This window comes from Amphiura filiformis, chromosome 8 (genome assembly GCF_039555335.1).
Source record: "Amphiura filiformis chromosome 8, Afil_fr2py, whole genome shotgun sequence".
Lineage (NCBI taxonomy): Eukaryota > Metazoa > Echinodermata > Ophiuroidea > Amphilepidida > Amphiuridae > Amphiura > Amphiura filiformis.
This window is the reverse complement of record NC_092635.1, coordinates 40,418,339-40,442,369: the sequence shown is the minus strand read 5'-3', so window position 1 is coordinate 40,442,369 and position 24,031 is coordinate 40,418,339. Positions and strand designations below refer to the sequence as shown.

Genomic DNA, 24,031 nt, shown 5'->3' with positions numbered 1-24,031 from the left:
AATTCTCTACTCCCAGTCCAGAAAAATACAGCACTTGTTTTGGATTTTTAACAAGAGCACCAATGGCGCTGTGGCTCTGCGCTTTTTGGTGACAGTGAAAGTAATTGTTCTTGGAGTCGCATGGGCAACAAGTGAAATCATTTGAGTATAATGTGACAGATCACATTCCCCCAACAGGTACATCTGGTAGGTTGGTAGCTATCTCATTTGCAGAGCATACAACGATACATCAATCAATTTAGGGAATTAGCGACATGGATCGAAACGGGTGGAAATGAGTCCAAATGGGCCAAAACACATCAAAATATAATTATATACAGGCGAGTAGGCCTATGTCAAGAATAGTGTTAGTCTGAATAAGGCTTTGGCTCTAAATGGTGACTGTACCACCAAGTTTCATGACAGTTAATACTAATTTGACCTCAGATGACCCTGGTGACTCTGAAATGACATTCCCAAAATTTGACTCTAAAAAGTGACTATACCTAACAAGTTTCATGCCCATCCGACAGTTTTTACTAATTTGACCTCAGATGACCCCTGGTGACCCCAAAATGACCTTCCAAAAATTTGACTCCAAATGTTGACTGTACCCACCAAGTTTCAAGCCCATCAGACAGTTCTGACTAATTTGACCTCAGATGACCCCTGGTGACCCAGATATGACCTTCCCAAAATTTTGGCTATAAATGTTGGCTGTATCCACCTATTTATAAGCCCATATGACAGTTTTTACTAATTTGACCTCAGATGACCTCTGGTGACCTAAAAAAATGACCTTCCAAAAAGTTGGCTCTAAATGTTGATTGTACCCACCAAGTTTCATGCCTGTCCGACCGTTTTTACTCTTTTGACTTTAGATGACCCTTGTTGACCCCAAAATGACCTTTCAAAAATTGGCTCTAAAATGTTGACTGTACCCACCAAGTTTCATGGCCATATGACAGTTTTTACTAATTTGACCTCAGACACTGGATGACCACAGGTGACCCTAAAATGACCTTCCAAAAAGTTGGCTCTAAATGTTGACTTACCCACCAAGTTTCATACCTGTCCGAGAGTTTTTACTACATTGACCTCAGATGACCCCTGTTGACCCCCCCAAATGTCTTTCCAAAAATTGACTCCCAAATGTTGACGATACCCACCTAGCTTCACACCCATTGACAGTTTTTACTTATTTGACCTCAAGATGACCCCTGGTGACCCTGAAATTACCTTTCCAAAATTTGGCTATAAATGTTGACTGTATCCACCAATGTTCATGCCCATACAACAGTTTTTACTAATTTGACCTCAGATGACCTCTGGTGACCCCGAAATGACTTTCCAAAATTTGCCTTTAAATGTTGACTATACCCACCAAGTTTCATGCCCATCCAACACTTTTTACTCATTTGACCTCAGATGACCCCTGGTGACCCCAAAATGACCTTCCAAAAATATGACTCAAATATTGACTGTACCTGCCATGCCCGTCCAACACTTTTTATTAATTTGACCTCAGATGACCTCTGTTGACCCCAAAATGACCTTCCAAAAATTTGGCTCTATATATTGACTGTACCCACCAAATTTCATGCCCGCCCAAAAGTTTTTACTAATTTGACCTTGTGTGACCTCTGGTGACCCTAAAATGACCTTCCAAAAATTTGGCCCTAAATGTTGACTGTACCTACCAAGTTTCATGCCCATAGGACAGTTTTTTCTAATTTGACCTCAGATGACCTCTGGTGACCAAATGACCTTCCAAAAATTTGGCTCTAAATGTTGACTGTACCCACCAAGTTTCTAATTCTTGCCATGACAATTTTACTAATTTGACCTCAAATGACCTTGGGTGACCTTGACCCACTTGCCAAAACAAACTTGTTCTGTCTCGGTCAAGATGCACCCACCCACCAAGTTTGAGGAACACGCGACGCCTAGTCTCCGAAAAAATAAGAATTTGCTCACCGATAGCTTCACATTCTACATTGCATTCAAAATCTAGTCGGATTTGCTGAAGAATGACACCGTATAAAGCAATGGAAGTTCAGAAGTAAACACAGCCGATCACAACAGGCGATTGCATCAAAAATGTTGCTAAAATTACATTTCACTCTTCGCAAAAAAGGCAAATCTTGCTCAAAAGATGCAGTTGACTCATCGAAATAACTTTCATCCAAATTTCAACATTAACAGAATGAACCTCCGGTGCAAACTGCAAAAAATTGCACTGCTGTCTGCCTGAAAAACCATAGCAAAGCACTCTAGCATGGAATGCGTAAGAACGTGTACAAATTCGAAACTAGCCCGAGGTACTCACACCTCCGTCACTACGATTTCCACTGTCCTTCTACGCACGAAGGTCTGAGACTTCTGAGCATATCTTGTCCAGGGTACACATAAAATACCACTTTTTCTCATAAATACACTTCCTACCATTCCTCACGATGTGACTTAAACAAAACATATTTGGTGCATGTTCATAAATTTTGAGCACATTTGATGATGTAAAAGACCAGACTTGTAACTGTTATCGTCGCCGTGTTTTGAATTCTTCCTATAAATAGATGCCGTCAGTGTGACGTCATCACCGCGACGTGACTTCACGGTGCCCCGCTTTTTACGTCACGATGGCATTCGGGGCCCTAGTGAAGAGGAAGGAACAGGGCCATGATGTTTGAGGCTAATTCAAACTAGAGTTCTGGAGTAAACTGACAGACAGATAGACGCGTTATGTAATGTGGCCTGGGCATAATTTATTCAATATTATATTATTATTACTTGTCTTTGGGCATTATTTTTATGTTTGAGAAAATATTTGGGCCATCGTAATTATCTATTTTTTTTTTTAAAAGCCAGATGAAAAAGGATGTTTGGTTTGGTGATTGAATTCACTCAGTGGCTAGTAGTAATACTATGACTTTACCATGTTTACGTCCCGGGTTTACGTACATGTACCCATGATGTACCAGTGCTATGTAGTCCATGAGTGCATCATGTGCATGAGCATATGCCATGATGATGGCTGAGGCGATCTTTTCTTTTAGACCACCCGAGTTATATAAGGTTAAAATTAAAAATTTACCAAATTAAACTTTCGCGACAAGGTTAAACATGTTCTTAGCTATACAAACATACCTTTTATTTCGTTGAACAAGCTTTATTTTGTTCCAAAATCCACGCTTTTATCACAATTTTTGACGTAAAAGAGCTGGATACAGAACCGGTGATGCAAACTCCAAAACTTTCGCGTAGCACGAGCGCTTGATGTACGCTTTCGTTTTGACGGTGATTTACGCCACGTATCAAGCATTTCAAGCGCGTTTGACAGTATTTTACTGCATGACGCAATTTTGCATTTATTCAAGATGGCGAATTTCTCGAAAAACACGATGTATTTTTCTTTTAAAAAATCCCTCATTTTGCACATTCTTTGCCACTTTTCACTCATCTGATCATCTTTTTATGTGACGGAAGTGATGCTGATAGTATGAAGGTATGTTTTTTGTTTTTCCGATAATTTTTAAATTGTTTTTCGAGACAAAAACTTCTTTGCAGAATAGCTGTTTTCACTTGTTTTCAAAAAGTAGTTTTAACCTTGTTTTTTACCCCATAATTTCCCTCATTAATCGAAGCCCTGCCCTCCTTCCAATACATTAAACCTTGACTTCAAAGTGTTTGGCAACTGTTTAACCTTGATGCAAAAGTAAACCTTGATGCAAAAGTAATAATTTAGTCCCTATATAGCGAGGGTGGTCTAAAGGAAAAGATCGCCATGGCTGATGACTGAGTGGTTTCCGACTTTGAAAGTTGCATCGATCGTAGAGGTAGTAGGGGAGATTGGGGTTAGTTGGAACGCGGGGTAAGTTGAAACATTGTATTTTTTCTGACACAAAAAATTAATTTGGTAAAATACTGGCACCTAGTAATAGGTATTAGTAAGGGTCATCCACCAAATTAGCAACAGCACTGATGCCCCACCAGTGTTGGCTTGGGAAAGGAATATCTGTTTTTGACTTACTGACTAATTTTTATACCCCTCAGAAAAGATGCGTTATCTCCATGTTGTTTGAAGATTCGGGGATTATTTTTGAGTATCATAAGCACTAGTAGTAAGTCCCAGAATAATGTTAAATAAAAGTTCTATTGTATTTCTTATTTTGTGTAATGAACTTTGAAATGTAAAAATAGGCATCGGGTTAGTTGAAACTTTTGAGGTGGGGTTAGTTGACACGTGAAAATCGCACAGAAAAATATGGTTAAAAATTTGACTTTTTAAAAATTTGTAACATGTTTACCATTTCTTCAATATTGCTTTAATATGGTTAAAAAGCAATAATACAAGCAAAAAGTGCACACAGAAAGTACATTTTATAATATTTTAGGCTTCTCATATTTTGGTCCATGGTGACACTCGTCACCTTGTGTCCAAAGTATTGACCCAAGACTCCCACATATTTATTTATTCATTTTTTCACACTGATTGTATGTTAAAGGGTGCCTTCAAGGGAAGTATAACCCTAACAACACAATAATAATTATTTTGAAATTTTTACAAGCCATGTTTCAACTAACCTCACTCTATGTTTCAACTTACCCCAGGGGTGGGGTTAGTTGAAACACTTTTTTTCAAATTTTCAAATTGGATTATATGAATAATCATAAGCAGGTCCAATAAAGTTTAAGGCTGTATTTGTAGCATGTATGTATATGTTTATACTGATATAGTTAGTGTTTCTTGAAAGTAATCGGTTTGCGTTAAAAAGACGATTTTGTGAAAAATGTTTCAACTAACCCCAATCTCCCCTACTGCTCCTACTCCTAGTCTCCCAGACACCTTGCGATCTCTCTTTGGGATATTTTTACCAAATAGAGTAACAATCTGTCCTTTGACATATTTAATTTCATTTGTTTTAACCATGTTTACGACTTATCGTGGTGCAATTTACCGGCGACATCTGTCATGTGGGGGCAGACATCTTGGTTGTTTGTTGACTTGTTCCACTGCCCGGACTGTTCATTACGATGTCTGTGATTGGTTCATTTTGGGGCTAATTTCTAAGGACAGCACTGATTGGATAATTACGCATTACATCATTGGGAGATAACCGCGTTACCGAAAAAAGCAAAAATTTGCACTTGCGAAGGAAAATAGTCCACTAGGAAATTCATTTTGTTCCGATTTATTCAAGATTCGACAATTTTCATGACTATTTTTTTGATATTCCTTAACTATTTCTTTATTTAAATTGTAAAGAAATAGTTAAGAAAAGTTAAGAAAGTCAAAATAACTTTTGAATCTGAACCTGAGAGTACTAAAATCTTAAGACATTTTAATGTTAAACTTCCGTTGGTTTGCGCCATTGTCACGCAAGGTTAAATTATACAGACCAAAATAATCTCTAGCACACTGGGGAACCAAGTAATAACTCGTTATGGTGGCTTTTTAACTAAAAAATCACATTTTCTCAACTGAATTTCAACTCTATCGAGTGCAATCGATGAAAAAATAATTTAGCAAAACTTAGAAACCAATTTGAAAACCTAAAGCCAAGCACAAAAAATTCCTTAGCATAAAAACCAACACTGTATTGTGTAACCCTACGGTTCTGATGACGATGACTCCTTAGCTTCGCTGGAGCCAAAAATATATTATCCTGGTTTTTTAAAAATTTTAATAGTTTTGCTATTTCGGGGGAAATAGACAAGATTTCTGACCATTTCAGTCACAAAATTCAAATAGTTTGCTTATCAATTTAACATTTTATGTTAATTTTGATAATTGGTTATAAAAAATATAAGCAAATGTGTTTCCCAAAAATTAAAATGCATCATCACCTGCAATTTAGCACAAACATGACAAATATTTGGGCGTAATTGTCACAGCATACGAAAAATATGCCTTGAAACGCATGTTTTTTGCCCTTATTTCCAATCCAAATATTTGTCAAATATTAAAATTTGAATTATTTTATTGCCAGTTAAAACTAACTAAAGGATTAGGATTTAGCTATGTTTCATTTGGCTAAACAGGATTTTTTTAGTACAAAAAAATAAGTGCTGCATGTTTCGGGAATCGTGAGTAAATCTATGGCCTACATGTACACTCAGAGCACTGAAACCAAATGTGTGACCTACACAGATGTGTACGCACACATGTCTACCAGTATCATCATTATCACAATCAAATGGGTTTTATGACATCTCATTTTATCTACAGTTTGGTTTTTATGACTTATCTATTCTAGTTATTTTCCCTGATACGGACTGATTCACACGCATGGAATTCAAGATAAGCAGAAAATTATAATAATTAGGAATATTTTGTGCTATTGTTTTACTTTTAAGGGGGTACTACACCCCTGCCCAATTTTGTGCCTATTTTTGCATTTTTCTCAAAAAATTATAGAGCATTGGTGACAAGTAAGATATGTATAGGGGCAAGGACTACAACTGCTACACTGGAAATTTTATTTCAGCACAGACAACAGTTGTGGAGTTACAGTCAAAAATGAGGGAAAACCAATATTTGATCAATAAATCGATACCTACTTGCCTTGAGTTGCTGAATTTTCAGTGCAGTAGTTGTAGTCCTTGCCCCTATAATATATATCTTACTTGTTACCAATGCGCTATAATTTTTGAGAAAAACACAAAAATAAGCAAAAAATTGGCTAGGGGTGTAGTACCCCCTTAAAATTATAAACAATCAATTTAGATCAACACTTTTTCAAATAGTAATTTGCAAGCGTCATTTTACAAGCGACAACAAAATGCTACCACAGTATCATGTGAAATATATTATTTGACCACTAAAGTGTGTTTTTAATGTTGCTTAAATATATGACTTGTATTATGGGGTCAGTCCATGTCAAAACAGACTGAGTGTACACCCACCCTCTTGGATTATGCTCTCCTTTGGCTCAGGGGTACCTTTCATGGACCCCTAGGTGAGGTCACAAGAAAAAATTCAAATTCAATTTCGCTTTCGAATGGCAGGCCATCAAAGTTTGGCGACCTTGACCAAAATTGGGAATTTAAGGTGTCCAAATGACAAAGCGCTCTCTTTGAGAGGCATTTTCTTCTTAATTAAATCAGTTGTGACCCTCTTTTTGAATGTGGTCACTCACTGGCTGTGTCTGAAATGCCTAATGCCAAAAAGATTGATTTGAATTTCGTTGGGATTTCAGAGGGGTCAAAATCAGCACTTCATACTGTTCAATCAAATTATCTTTGATTTTGAAGGACCCATGATAATGCCACAGTGCACTTATAGGTCCTAATTATGTTCAGAATGGATTAACCATGTGCCAATGTCTATGAGCAATTCAAAAAAGAGAAATTTCTAGACCCCCTACAGAATTTTAGGCCCTCCTAAAGTGGTTCAGCCACAAATGGCGCTTAAAATCGGCAAATTTTGACACCTAATAACTTTAGGTGTACACCAGATATGAATTTCTAGTCTTTTGCATCTGAAAGAATGTAGTCTTATGTTACTAGGAACATAAGATTTGGTTTGTATTTTTTGTGTTTTGATACTTTCAAAAAGGTCGTTGACCTATGAACATTTTTCGTCATAGCGCCCTCCTGAAAGGTCTGACACATAACAAACTATACATTTTTGGAATCCTCATGACCATCCGAGTAATTTGATATATTACTTGACATAATTGGGAGCATTCTGAAAATTTGACCCCCATAACCTGTCCTTTGCATGTGCATCGTTGCCAGGAAGTGCATTTTGACCCCTTAAAAATCCATACAGAGGATTAGAAAGTAGTTTTTCTTATTACTTGACTCAAGAGCAACTTGAAATATCAGGATAAATAATACAAATGGCTATAAAGTGATCAAAAATATAAAAAATATCATACTAAAATTGGCATTTTGTACCGTATCCTGTATGCATGGTATGTTAGGCAAAAATGACTATTTTTGAAAGCGTCAACTTAATACTAAAACACAAAAAATACAAAACAAATCTTATGTTCCTAGTAACATTGAACTACATTCTTTCAGATGCAAAAGACTAGAAATTCATATCTGGTGTACACCTAAAGTTATTAGGGGTCAAAATTTGCTGACTTTAAGTGCCATTTGTGGCTGAACCACTTTAGGGGTGGCCTAAAATTCTGTAGGGGTCTAGAAATTTCTCTTTTTTTTAATTGCTCATAGACATTGGCATATGGTTAATCCATTCTGAACATAATTAGGACCTATAAGTGCACTGTGACATTATCATGGGTCCTTCAAAATCAAGATAATTTGATTGAACAGTACGCGAAGTGCTGATTTTGACCCCCTCTGAAATCCCAACGAAATTCAAATCTATCTTTTTTGGCATTAGGTATTTCAGACACAGCCAGTGAGTGACCACATTCAAAAAGAGGATCACAACTGATTAAATTAAGAAGAAAGTGCCCTCAAAGAGAGCACTTTGTCATTTGGACCCTTAAATTCACAATTTTGGTCGAGGTCGCCAAACTTTGATTGCCCGCCATTCATAAACGAAATGGAATTTGAATTTTTTCTTGTGACCTCACCTAGGGATCCATGAAAGGTACCCCTGAGCCAAAGGAGAGCAAAATCCAAGAGGGTGGGTGTACACTCAATCTGTTTCGACATGGACTGACCCTATGGTAAGTTGAATGGTTTTTTTCTACCAATGAACTAGTTCATGACATGCTTTACTCCAGTTATTGTAATGGGCTTACAACTCAACTGCTCAGTGCCAGAAGTGGGTAAGTACAATAGCTGCCCTGTGAAGATATGGCAATTTACACACAGTATATTGTACTCATCTACACATGGCAGCTACACATAGCAGCTATTGCACTTACCCACTTCCGGTACTGAGCAGTCAAACTTTTCTCAGACAGGCAATCTAGGCCTACAGTTAGATCGATGCTAAATAAGCAAGCTTAAAATGTACCACATAAATTTGCATTTGTTTTATTTTTTTCTCCAGAACTTTGGTGTGATTTAAAACCATGTTAACTTAGTACATTGCGCTTCTTTGGTCCCGATCACAGTCCAGCTACGTCTCTATTATTAATAATTCTAGAGTCAAATGTTACTAACGGCCTATGATTTATGCTGCGTGTAATCGCTAGTGTACTGCCTGGAATGCAATATATTTTCTCTTGTACAGCAGGGATGCAACTAGTTGGTTATCAATCTTAAATATAGCTGAATACTTGATACGTCAATGATCCCTCCATCTATAATAATAAATGATTACATACAAGTGGAGCTACAGCTAGTCAGTTTGTTTTATAGCGGTATTTACAAGCTCATTTGATACATTTATAGCGAAGGAGAAGAGGCATTCATTCATTTGCTCACTATATTTCATTTAATAAAATCTTCAAGCCAGTGCTTCTTATTATTGAAGATCGTTTGTTGGTGTTTATACTAGCTCAATTGATGCCATATTATAGAGGACATTGCCTTCTATCCATTCATTACATGCTTTCAAATTTCAACATTTACTAGCCCAGAAGCTCAAAAAAGCTGGCAATAGGCTTGAAGTTCCATAATCAAAGCACATTCTGTCAAAACATACCCCTGTAAAATCTACCTGGTATGTCTACCCAGTACCAATCATGAACAAGGAAGATGGTGCAGACAGAAATTTCAATGAGTAACTATCATCCAATTGTGAAATTCCAAAGAGAGAAACTGCTCTACATTAATTGAATTCCTTGGATAATATTTGCATAATATAGGTCATTGACACAGAAATATTTTTACAATAGATGAATATCCCTATCCCCGTATGTATCCCTATCCCCGTATGTATAAGCTGCAAAATTATATAATGATGGAGGGCTACATTTCCCTTTGAATTATGTTAAGAAAACAGCTCTCTCAAATCATCAACAAAATAATTGTTATATTAACCCCGTGAGAACTACCTGCCGATTGGCCTAAAAGAAGTTTTCATTATCAATTAGACCAATCAGCGACATTGTTAGAATAATTTCACCATGCAAAAAAATTGGGGTGAATTATTTGCAAAGCTCCATTCTGATTGGTGATTAAAGTGAAGATATCATGTAATTGACCAATCAGAGGCAATGTAGATCGGCAGGTAGTGCTCAGGGGTTAACTCCATAAACTCAGCCACACATTACAGCCAATCTGTCATTTATATAGACTCCAAGCTCATGAATGATGCAGGCAGACACGGGCTAGCAGTAACAGACACATCAGAAGCAACTCTTTAATATAATGTATCCGTGTAATGTGCAAGCCGGCTATCATCACATAACACATTATACAGATAGGGTCTCTGGTCTAATTCCGATCATCTTTTTATCTTCATTGTTGTAGAAAATTGGAAACGAGTTCCAAGGACAATGAGAAACATGGTGATGTATGATAGGTTGCAGCAGCATCTAATCAGAAAATAAATAGGGACATGATTCTTCAAGTACGTGACAGACGTTTTACATTAGGGTAACTTGGTTTCATGCCCAATCACGGGCATGTACGACCCACTTGTTTGTCCCGAGTGTGAATAAAGAATCATTATTATAACAGTCAATGGCAGTGCTGGGGACATGGGAGAAATTGACCCCCGCCGTTCACACTTGTGATTGGCTGCTGGAAAATCAAGGTCGTCAGAATGACCATGCAGACTCCACATCACTGCCGCGATATCGCAATTTATTTTGCAGTACATTTTAATTTCATCGCACGACGCTGCGATATTTTAAAAGTATTGCAGCATCGCATCGCATCACGTTCCAACTTAACACTCCCATGTACAATAAAATACTACTATGATATATGCTCTGCGCATGTATGCATCCCACGTGATGCGATGACGCAATCAACGTAAGTGACATACATGTATGTATGCGCACGTTTTTGTTAGCCAGGCCAGCAAAACACCCATGGCTAACAGTCGCTGACCTAGCTCTTGGTATGCGAGGGTCTCGGGTTCAAATCCCGGCCACAACAAACAAACAACTTCTTTGTTCATCTTCTCTCGTATTACATTGTTTCCCCTTTCCATTCGCTAAAAAGCATTTAGGGCATTACGCTTTAAGATACACATCATAATAATCCAGCAAGCATTTTGCATTCACTTCTTTTGCTCCAGAGCTAATTTGCTTTAATATTTTTCTTGCGTAAACACAAACCTACCTTTTTTACGCATGGTGCCTTTTGTGACAGCTGCTGCTCTCTTTAAATTCCACGATATTGAGCCGCCCCCTCGTTTGATGATCCTAGTCTGTTTTTAGGATAGATCCAACTGAACATAGGTGAGCACCGCATTACCATCGTTTGGACAAGGGGACAACGGCATGAACAGATGACTGGTGAAGCAGGTAATATTTGCTGTTTCGGTGTACAGATGAAGGAGTTTTGGTCACATGGGATGGAGAATGAGACGTCTGCGAAAGAGAAAGAAAAATAAACACCAGACTTTTGTTAGTTTTCATGACTATCAATGTGTACGCGTTGCCAAGCATGCATACAAATGCGTCATTTCTTTCTCACCCATATTCTCAGTGGCGATGATGTAGGTGACATTTTGTCAGCCAAGTTATTTTTTATAAACTTTTTAATATTTACCTAAATGATGTTAAATCATTTGGAGCAAGCATTCACATTAATTGCACTCATTAATGATTAATTGTCAAATATTAATAAAAGGGCCAATGCAAGCCCAATTAAATGGGCCAAACATACTGTTTGATGTTAAGAATGTGGATAAAGGTTTATCTTCTCCTAAACCAGTTGTGTCATGAAGTTCTGCTTATCATTTGCAACTATCCTACTATGATGTCGAAAGATAAAAAAAAACTATCCTACTATGAGTTTCAAATGTTTAATAATTTATAATGATGTTGTATAACTTGCACATGTTTTGGGAGTTTTAGTAGGCTTGCATTACACTTATAATGCTGCTAAATGATGGCAATAAATACCCAAAGTGACAGAATTAGACTGCAATGTAGCCAGATGCCACATAAACCCAAGTTGTACTTTTTAACAGAAAACCAAAAGCTCTTCGATTTGATATTTTCAGTTGCATTTTCCATTCAATGAGGGAAATATAATAACTTTTGTTCAGTTACTTTTTTAATTTCAAGAAAATTGCTATTTCATTCCAGTGCGTGTATTAGCTCGCTGATCGTATTATTGTCATGAACATTGCCGTAGCTTCCCACAGCTAGGACACACAAACAAGACGTAAGACGAATAGTGATATGCACACAGTTCATACGTCAAGACGTAAGATGAATAGCGATATGCACACAGTTTATTAGTCACTGATTCAATGATTCACTAATGCACAAAATGTGTTTAGCCACCACTCGATCGGTAAACTCTGAATAAAACAGGAGATCTCCGGTTTTATTATAAAAGCTTAAATTTTACTTTAATTAAAGCACTTCAGGCTTAGTCTTTCACATGATATTTTAGCACACCATTGGGCATTACAATCATGCAAAGAGTAGAAATTCAACCAAAATTGAGGGTGTCGCTGTGGAGCAAATCACACATTATGGCTTTAACTTCCCCATTTTATACCAGAAAAATTTGCTGTCCTGGAAGCAATGAGAACATAATAGTCAGAGTGACTGTCGAAAATCGATAAGTTGTTAGCCTGAATGTCAAGTCGCAAGCCAGTTGACTTCCAGACAACTTTGACGCTTGAAGCGATTGCACGCTGCTGCTAATTGTGAAAACACTACCAGGGTTTGATCACTAGCGATTTCTAAATCCCACACTACGACTGCTAGTATGATATGCCGGGTTTATGCCCTTTATATATTTTTTTTTTCTATTTTTCCCATTCCTTGTATTGATTCCCTTAAGCTTCAGCTGGTTGTCTGCTCCTCACAAAATCAAGGAGTTTAATACTGCAAGAATGTCCCATCTGCAATAGCTGCCAGGTATCACATTTTTAGATGTGTATACAATATAAAATGTAGACTGCTCTGCATTCCCTTTTTGATAAACAATTCATACCATTCCCTGCATAAAACACAACACATCCCCAGTGACTGCCATAGCTAGCCGTTGGATCAGAACAGGTCATTGGTGGAATTTCCATGATCAGAGTGATTAGAAGGATGATTTTTTTATAATATTAAAATGGTCCACTACAGTAGACTATAAAAAATGCAAACATTTTCAAATGACTATAAGGTAGCTATTGCACACAGGGCCTTAATCTTCAGCTGGTTGTCTGCTCCTCACAAAATCGAAGAATTATCGCAAGAATGCCCATCTGCAATAGCTGCCAGTCATAACATTTTTAGATGTGCATACAATATTAAATGCAAACATTGTCAAATGACTATAGGGCAGCTATGGCAGACACAGCCATCTTGCATTAAAGCCTCAAAATGATAGGGCAAATGCCTCAAATGCAGCAACCTGAAAACACAATTCTAAAAACGGAAAAAATAATCACATTTAATTTCACCTATATCTTTTCCTCGCCTTCACCTTAAGTTGATGCGATTCATATCCCTGCGTGTATGCGATAGCGAAATGAAGAGGAATTGACGGAATGATTAATGATGACAGTAACAAATTGCTCGTTAATAAAAGACAACACTATAACATATACATGTATGCTTTTTTCCCCTATTACTAGTCCCATCATAGACAATTTCATATCTATCAAATAATGTCGTAAAATGAATCAAGTAGGCGAACATGATTTAGCGGCATTTGAGCAAAACCATTTTTTTAAATTGAGAAATTGGCTGAAAGTGTGAACAAGCAAACTGTTCCAGTCTTGGAATAATAATAAGAGATCATTTATTCATTTAATATCAAGATGTGCTTGTGCTCTTTTCCCCAGGTTATCATGGTTATTTGACATCCCATATAATTAAGGGGGTACTATGTACACCCCTGCCCAATTTTGTGCCTATTTTTGCATTTTTCTAAAAAATTATAGCCCATTGGTGACAAGTAAGATATGAATAATATAGGGGCAAGGACTACAACTACTGCACTGGAAATTATATTTCAGCACAGACAACAGTTGTGGAGTTACTGTCAAAAATGAGGAAAATATAATATTTCATCAATAAATCAATAACTACTTGCCTTCCGAGTTGCTGAATTTTCAGTGCAGTAGTTGTAGTCCTTGCCCCTATAATATACATATCTTACTTGTCACCAATTGCGATCATTTTTGAGAAAAATAGGCACAAAATTGGCCAGGGGTGTAGTACCCCCTTAAACTGTCTAGTAATGTGCCCATCCACCACAAACTGGTCATAAAGTCGGCATTTTCCATTTTGAGATACAATCAAAAACAGTATACGGATTTCTATGTAAAGTATAGTAGGAATTTGACCTTTGATGAACCATAACATCACTCTCAGATGTCCAATGAAGCTGGTTGAGGTGTCATTTTAAAGCTGGAAGTGCATTCTTTCAATATCTGCAATAAACAGAAAATGACCTAGAGCCGACTTTACTACCACTTTGTGGTGGATGGTCACATACACAAGAGATGTGAGGATGCTCTCAATATTTGAGATGGAAACTTTTCAGTGAACACATTTGACCCACTTTTAGTAATTTGAACAAATTTGTCTAATTAGAGTCTGGGCTGTTTGCATTTACCCACCATTTCATTGCAGGTAAAATGTCAAGCAGGTCACGCAATAGACAGTCCATTGTGAATTGATAATAGCTGCGATTATCAGTTTCTAAAGATATGTTACACATAATTTTAGTTATTAATTTTTTATTACTTTCATTCGATAAAATGTGCTGGCATTATGAACAAGGTTTGTGTGTTTGGTACATTGTTCAATCTGATCTTTGCAAGCAATCATAAATTTTAGTGTTGAATCATAATTTAACCCCATTTTAGATGTGTACATTTTGAATTGATACTAGTTACAATTATTAGTTTCTAAAGATGTTATACATAATTTTAGTTAATAATTTTTGTTACTTTCATTCGATAAAACTTTCTGGCATATGAACAAGGTTTGTGTTTGGTACATTGTTCATAGTTCATACTGATGCAAACAATCATGAATTATACTGAATCATAATTTAACCCCATTTCAGACAAATTCTGAATAGGAATAGTTGGAATGATTTATGTTTCTAAAGATGTTACACATAACCCGGACACATAACATTCTTTCACTATAAACATCTTTTATTAAGTTTTTTCTGAACACAGTTGTCTGATATTTTTGGCTGCACAGCCATTTCTTTCACTAAAATCTAGTGGTTCTACAGTATGTATCCTCATCATTAATGTTAATTGGGTAATTTCAATCATAATAATGTGTCTTATAAGGCTGTCTGAGACCCAAATCCACTTGAGTGAATAGTGAATACCCTAATAAAATTTTGTTGCTGGATACATCTCAAACATATAGCATTTGTAAATGCCTTTATCAATGTGTGACATTCCATTTCTTCTCATCGGTTACCTGGGAACACTCAGGGTTGCTAGAAGGGGCTTTATCCACCTAATTGGGCTACTTTCCACTGACCTGCTACCATAAACAGACAGTGCGACACAAACTGGCACATTCCGCCATCATTTATTCTTAAACACTTGAGAACCTTCCTGCAATCTTATTGGTTCTTACCTGTGTGATATCACACGGTTCAGCGCGTGTGCATCAACGCGATACGCATACTCGCTATTTGAACCAATCGGTTCAATCGGACAGCCAAACAAACAGACAACAGACCATTTGGTCGATAACATAAGCCCCATATATGTGTGGGTGCAAAATTAAGGTCATGTCTTCCATAGGGGTGTATGGATTTCAAAAATCTAACCGGGTACTAAGTGCAAATTTTACACTCAACTTTGATTTGATCCCTGGTGATACTTGTACCCGGGACCCCCCCTCCCCCGGTAAATTTCCAAAAAAATCATTCAAAGTGCCCACATACATGTATCAAGGGCTCAGTGTTGCCATATCTTCATTAGCTGCCCTAGAAAATGTTGCATATAAATGCAACGGTGCTTAGGGGCTGTGCAATAATTATAAGCACTTTCCCAGGGAAAATTCCAAACAGAAATTGCTTGCACCCTCTCAGCTTTCCTAGAATTGCTTCCCTCTATCAGCCTACCAAAATCTTGCCACATGCCAAATTTTTGGGATCCCGATTTGCAAACCTTAAATAGTCCATATAATGCAAGCGCAGGCCGCAAGGAGCAGGAAAATTCGCATGTTTGTTTCTGTCCTGTTTTGCCAAAGCCTCTTTAGAGTGAACTGTGCCCCATGAATGTGCACCAAAAATTGCTTCCGGCATCCCCCCCCCCCTTTGGCTTGCTGTCCCTTATGAATCACCCAGAGAAACTATTGGAGATAAGACAGCACTGCAGCACTGAGCCCTTGATATTTAGATTTCTGGTGCTTCCTACCCTCCTTGGAAACCAGAAATTTGGGCTACTTCAATGCAGCCTGTTAGCTCCTGTTGCCAGTTTTACACAAGTGTTTATCAAGCTTTTCAACCCTGGAAACGCTTAAAATGCGATAGAGTGGCGTGTGAACATCAGTGTACACAAGTTGTTAAGAATAGAGACCCATTTATCAAATTGAAAAAGTAAATGTGTAAGAACTAGCTAGAACCCAAGGTTGGGATTTGAAAATTGCTGTGTAATTTGCCTTCAATACAACTGTGTTTTAAAACTGATCAGTAGAACACATTTCATTTGAAGTGGTTGTATGTGAGTGATTGATCAATTACCTCCGTGCACTACAACTTTCAAATCCAAATCTTTAAATGAGTTCTTACACTTTTATAATTTGATAATGGTTCAATTGCCCTAAATTGGAAAGGCTGTGTTCAGTTCAGGACAAATTTGTGTCACGAACATGTACTAAGGCGTTTTTGTGAGGTATCCTAATCAAATAAGTTGAACACTCAGCACCAAGTTCATCATTAATTAATTACCACAGGTGTGGCGTGGATGTGCTACACATACTTGTCTTGCACAAAGCATGGTTGTCATAATGAGCTAAATTCCAGCAGTGTCAGCTGCGATTGGGGTGATGAGCAGTGTTACCTGCAAATCTTCACTAAAGCCTGGTCCTGACTCCATATCGCAGTGCGATGCGATGCTATAAAAACTGTAGTCTGAGCCAGGTTGGGATACAGACCCCACATGACATGCTTTTAAAACATCGCAACATCACGCGATGAAATTAAAATGTACATGCTGCGATGTTTGAAAAGCATCGCAGCATCGCATCGCGCTGCGAAGTGGAGTCAGGATCAGACTTAAAGCTATATATACTCCCACAAAACCTGTACAATGCATATGTTGGCAGTTTCATAGGTTGTGACAAAGACTACCTGCAAACATCATTTTCTTTCTCACTATTACCATGATAAAAGAAGCTTGTGTATTTCCTTGAGCTACCATGCGCGTATTTTTTTTTTGGGGGGGGCTTTGGGTCAACCTTTTCGGGCTGTTGGGGAAGGGGTGGCAAAATTGAATTTTCTTCACCCCCCCCCCCCCCCGGGGGTTGGAACGGCCACGGTACGCCACTGACTACCACTACCAGATAAACTTGTTTTGCAATTTATGCTTTTTGATAACACTTCCACATGCTCATCAAGCATAAACTCAATGACAATTATATCATTGACAAAAAAGCCTTGTATTAAAAAGAGCTCATTCATGTGCATCAAGCGAAAAAATAATATGTGCCTTGACCCTGACACCTTCCTTGACACCTGAATCACTTGACCTTTGTACTCTGTAATGTTTGTATGTTTCTATGACTTCATGTACATGTAATGTTTGTATGTTTCTATGACTTCATGCACATGTACAAACTAGTGTACGACACCACCAGGGGCAACATTTAAATGTGGTATGGGTATGTGCAGCAGTCAAGGGTCCTATTTTCAGGCTCTTCGGCAGTTCCTTAAGACCCACATTTGGATCATGCTCCAGTTCTTTGAGCCTCAACTCGTGACAATTGTAGCTCTTTGGCCGAAATGTAAACATTTTTGGAAATTTTTAGTCCCATTTGACCCAATTTTGGTTCACAAGACCCATCAAAAAAGTTGAAATTTCAGTTCATTAAGCCCCTATTTCGCCCAAAATCAGTTCTTAGCTGCACACCCATACCAAAATTTCAGTTGAATACCCAGGTTGAATACCCCCTCCCCCCTCCACGACACCCAATCACTGTGTGATGTTTTACTATGATTGGATGAGCATTGAGCAGACTAGCTGACAATAACATTAAAATATTTTAAACTACACAACATTTGAAACTGGCAAAAATATAGGCCTTATGTCATTGTCATAATATGCTGCACAAAAGGGACAATGTACTTTTCTCCAGATTTATCTCAATCAAATGAAGTGCAATACAGTATTGTCCATGATATATAACAGGTTAATATACCTTATTTTTACAGGGACTGCGTTTAGTTACAATACAATACAATACAATACAATACAATACAATACAATACAATACAATACAATACAATACAATACAATACAACACAACAAACCTGGGACAACACAACACAACACAAAACAAAACATAAAATTTCAACTAAGTTGAATACTGTGAAAACATAACATTTGCTACTCAAATTTGCTAGAAATTGTACTGTAATTTTTTTAATATCTGATTTTCAAAAATTGGGATATGTTTTGTTCTACCTCTTATAATGAAGTTTAATTCATATCACCAGTATAGCAACATTTCAATGCATATTCATTTGCATGTTATTCATTTTGTTTACAACATTTCCATGATTACTACATTCTTTTGGCAGTAATGGTACACTAAATAATGCTAAAACATTATCATGGTATGTATGATAAAACATGGTGCAAAAGAAGGTGACAAGGCCATAACGATTGTACACATAGCACTGATCTTTATTTGTAATATTATTATTGTGACAGCCCCAGAATTCTTTCTCCTATTAATCCAATTCCTCATTGATTGGAATTCATTGACTGGCTTTTTATTATGATCTCTGTTAGAATGCCTTTATTATGCAATCTTATGTAATTGCTCAACCAGGACAGAGGTGACATGTAACATTTAGGACTGGCTAACTGTGATATAAACTGCATCAGAAGCAAACGTTAAGCAGTATACAGACTTTTTATTGTACGTACAATATTGTATGTACAATATGTCCGTTATTTAATCTATTGCCATTCTATTTCCAGTAATGTTTAAGTTCTAATGAATGTTTGATGACGTAAAATCGATAATATATTTCTGCTAGATATTGTATGTAACATATTATCGATTTTTCGTCATCAAACATTTGTTAGAACTTAAACATTACTGGAAATAGAATGGCAATAGATTAAATAACGTACATAGTGTACATACAATATTGTACGTACAATACTCGGAGTCTGAAGCGCGCTTTAGGATAGCATGTATTGGAGTTCACCTTAAGTATGTGATGTCAGTGTTTTTATTCAGCCTAGTTTGAAAAAAAAAAAAAATTAGGTTCATGCGCATAATTTGATACTGTTACCAACGACATAAAGACCTCACTCAGGGCTTGAAATAAGCAGACTGGAACAAGAAGCAATATTTTTGTAAATTGCTCCTGGTTCACTGGGATTTTACAAGAACCAGGAGCAATTTCTGAAGAAACAGGAGCAATTTTCAAATAGTAAATCCTTTTCTGCAATACAATATACAGCATACCAGCACTGGAACCACAAGCAATTTGTTTTAGAAAATTGCTCCTGGTTCATCTGAATCTGACCAGGAGCAATTGGTGGCTTTACAATGGCGTGTGCAGGGGAGGTGCTTTCAGCCCCCGCACTTTGTAAAAAATCATGTAAAATCAGCCGGTTTTTTTGGCAAATTTAGCCATTAAGCCCCCCGCATAACAAATCCTGGACACGCCGGTGCTTTACGAGGGCAAATTTGCTCCCAGTGCCTGCTTATCTCAAGACTCGTCTTAACTTCCAAACTCCAGGTGAAACAAAGACGGCTGAATTTAGGAGAACCTGGGACTAATTATTATCTATACATTTCCCAGTACATGGTAAGCCTCCTTCTAGAATTGTGTAAGACCTGTTATCATATTTTGCCAGATCTGGATGAACATACATACAACTGGGCAAATATACAAAGTGGATAACACTGTATCAAATATCATGCAATAGTTGCGTGCATTGGAATTCAACCCTGCATAGGCCTAGATACCCGGCAATGTAATCTTAAATGCAATTTATCTAGCTTCTGAAATTATCGTAAGCATTGTAATTAGGCCTACATTCTAAACCCACTGTTTCAGTCCATGATAAAACATACATCTTCCCTTTTTAGGAAAAAAATGTGTATTCTTCAATAAGAAAGGTCAAAATTTGTAAATGATCCTCAGCTGTTTCCATCCAGCTACAATGCTACATGATACTTAAAGTATATATCATTAGATTTATAAAGTTATAAAGTTCAAGGACTTAGAGAATAAACGATAGGAATTTTTATTTTGCCTATCCTCTACCTATGATAGAGCGACAGGCAGGTCCAATATAATAAGCGATAGGAATTTTTTTTTGCCTATCCTCTACCTATGATAGGCGACAGGCAGGTCCAATATTTTTCCACTCGTAGTGGAAAATATGCCTGCCTGTCGCATCCATCGATAGGTAGAGTGATAGGCAAAATAAAAAAATTCCTATCGCTTATTCTCATTCTTAGTCAGTTAAATATTATTTTAATAACTGTAAACAATTTTTTAAAGCAAAAACTAAGTTACCGTCATAAAAACTCCCTCATTATAAAATGAACGAAACTTGTTTACAACTTTACGTATTCTGTTGCGGCGTACTGCTAAGCGCGTTCACGTATTCCGCACTAGTCTCACGCATCCAGCGCGATACATACGCGCATCTCTACACGCGTGTTACGGATTATCAAGACGCATGATGGCGTGGGGTCGTCTCTACGGCCTGATAGACGGCACCCAAAATCATGCGATTGTCCAATCAGAAATGTGTCTACGAACTAGACCACTCCCACTGACTAAGAATGTTAAATATCAAACATATCAATTTTTCATAATTTGCCATAAAATTTGTATTATAGAGCGAATTCAAAAAAAAAATTTGATATCAGAAGGTCATCCCTTGTATTCAGAATGCAATTTGGTATGTCTGATGTGCTCTCATGTCCCACAAAAAATTCTGTGTAATCTGTGCAAACGTTGCTATTTGAGCCCTTAAAGCAAACTGAATGGCAACAACATTATAGTTTGCTTGAGCTTCATTCATTGGGTGTGAGCAAAACAACAAATGAAGATGCCATGATAATTCCTACAAAATCATCCTGCATCATGATTTTAGGCTTACATATCGTATGTACTTTCTTTCACATGACATTCAATCATATTGCTGATTGTGGAATCAGATATGGAACTTTTGTATTAAATTTGTGAGAAACAACACACATGGATTTACAATCATCACAACATAAAATCTTCATTATGTCAACTACAACAAACACCTCCCAGCTGGTAACAAGCATGGTTAGGGGGATTACCATGACCTCATAAGGCCATACAACCCATCAAGTAGCCATAAATCACAACTTCCATACCCAAGGATTGGAGAATCCACAATGATCCAGGGTATACACAGACCAACATGAACTGGGGGATTCCTCCCAGTATTTGTCTTTTAATAAATCAAGTCTATATTTTGTTTAGTCCATCATTTGGAAAAAATCTAGTGCAATCAGTGGTTGTGGGGGTTTGGTTTCTGAAAAAATGATGCAACATCTGCCTATTTTGGCACATTTCAGCCTCTTACCCCCCAGGTAGCCAGTTTCTGGACATGCCTACAATGTATGGTCATTCACTGTATGCTGATTACGATTTGTTGAAATTCCTGGTCAAATTGATCAGTGATCCCATCGCGGTCCCATCGCAGGTGTAAAAAAAATTGAATTTCTTCATAAATTGCTTTTAAAAAGTGAAGGATAAGCCATTCAAATTGTCATTTGTATTTTTTAAATGAAAAATTTGGAAAAAAAACAAAGAAAACAGCAGTAATGACGAAGTGGAATATACAATAGGCTTACATGAAAACATAGCTAATTTATGCAGGCCTACTGTCGGTACATAAATTACAGATTCATGTAAATGCTTAAATTTTATCTTAAATACACATCTTTCGGCTTAACCACTTGCAGCATGCAGGCTATCTTATTCTTAGTAGGCCTACATCTATGACAATAACAATGGTACCAAAATCTAAATTTTGATATTTTTTTCATTTGTCCTGATAAGCAAATCATTGAATGGGCCTTTAATTTGACAAGGACAATCATTACCAAAACTTATGTGACCTTGTATATAAATTACTTATTATGAGATCTAATATCTCTTCAAGGATCAAATCATGCTCACCATCCAAACCTTTGGGACAAGGACAGATCCTCAGACCATAACATCTTTGATAATCTATGATAACATTGAAAATGCATTCTGTGATGGGACTCCTGCAAACGTGCACTTTCAGGTACTGAGGTAGGTGTGTAGGGGGTGTAAGAACATGCTGAAAATGTTGGATTTCCTGTTCAAAGATGTTGGGATTACAAATTCCTACTGTTCCTATACTGCCTATATACTCAGACAAGACATGCATATACATCAAGTGTGGCCTACTAACTACAAGCAAATCATGATGTACATTGTATTATGCACAACTCAAAATAAATTGCAATGCTATTACTACGCAGCACAAACCCCCTCGTTTTTGTTGGCATGATTGGTACCCCACTCATCACAGAACAAAAATCACCACTACAGTAGTCTACCATTTAACTTGCCTCCAAGTACATACTTTCATGTCATATTTTGTACACTATTAGCACCAAGACAGCTTGAAGATGTATAACAGCTATTGCAATTTTTAAAATATTATCTTTGTCACACATAGCCCTACCACAGGACCTTTTTAAACACATTTTTAATATACTTTGAGACACAAAATACAAGACCTTCTAAAACCCAGTGACCATTCCACCTTAGGCTTTTTGTGAGGGGGAAAGTATCACTGGGTTTAGCAGTTCCCTGGATATACGCAGGTTTTGGGGATTGCCACAGTCAAAAAACCCTATCACACATTGCCTCAAAAATCTAACGACACAAAATTTAAAGTAGAAGGTAGGCATACAAAGAGCCTTCTATAAATCAATGCATAGATTTTAAATCTATGATCAATGCTAAGAAGTTTCATTTACCTCCCACTCCTTTTTATTTCTAAAAATCTGTTATCAGTAGTGTCCAGCACTACCTGAAAATAACATTAATGTAAACAAATCATACTGTTTCCAATGAAAACAAACATTGCAAAGTTTAAGCGATTACTGACCCAATCGGGTAAAGGTATTTTGCGAGTTGCGAGTTGCGAGTTCGAGTTGCGAGTTGCGAGATGCGAGTTGAAAATCTGTTAGTTGCGAGTTGAAATTTGCGAGTTGCCATGGGCAGTTGCGAGTTGATTTGCGAGTTGCGAGTTGGTATTTGCGAGTTGCCAAAGGGTAGTTGCGAGTTGATTTGCGAGTTGCGAGTTGCCATTTGCGAGTTGAAATTTGCGAGTTATGAGTTTACATTTGCGAGTTCTTCTGAGTTGCTAATTTGTCAAATTTTTACAGAAATTGTTTTACCCCCTATTGGAACCAGACCTTCATTGCCTGTGCTCTAGTTGCATGTACAACGTTGGACATTACGTTGAGAGTTAAAAATATGACCATCATCTATGATTCCGTGTTCAAAGCATACCTCTAGCTCAACCACATTATAGTGTTTGATTATTTTCAAATATATAATGAGATGTAGTGGGGTATCAAATTTTCCAGGCAAAGGGATAGAAAAGTTCAAGCATGTGCTACTGTAAACATTGCTTAAATTGAACTGACTAATGTGATGTCAATTCCAAACAGTTTTTTTTCTCAAAATTAGACAAAATATAAATGTTCACCAGTTTTGTTATAAAAGAGAGCAGTCCTGAGAGAGTAGTGAGCTTTTTAAACAGAAGAGAAACAATATCAACACACTCACA

General features: G+C 37.2%; 1 protein-coding gene across 1 annotated transcript in view; it reads right to left on the bottom strand.

Annotated features, from left to right (window-relative positions):
• The window catches only part of LOC140159029 (A-kinase anchor protein 13-like), a 186,997-nt gene that overhangs the window by 145,650 nt on the left and 17,316 nt on the right, over positions 1–24,031 (bottom strand). The window contains exon 2 of the mRNA XM_072182352.1: positions 11,143–11,393. Within this exon, the coding sequence (XP_072038453.1) occupies positions 11,143–11,155 (13 nt within the window). The 5' untranslated portion in view covers positions 11,156–11,393. The remainder of the gene's footprint in view (positions 1–11,142; positions 11,394–24,031) is intronic.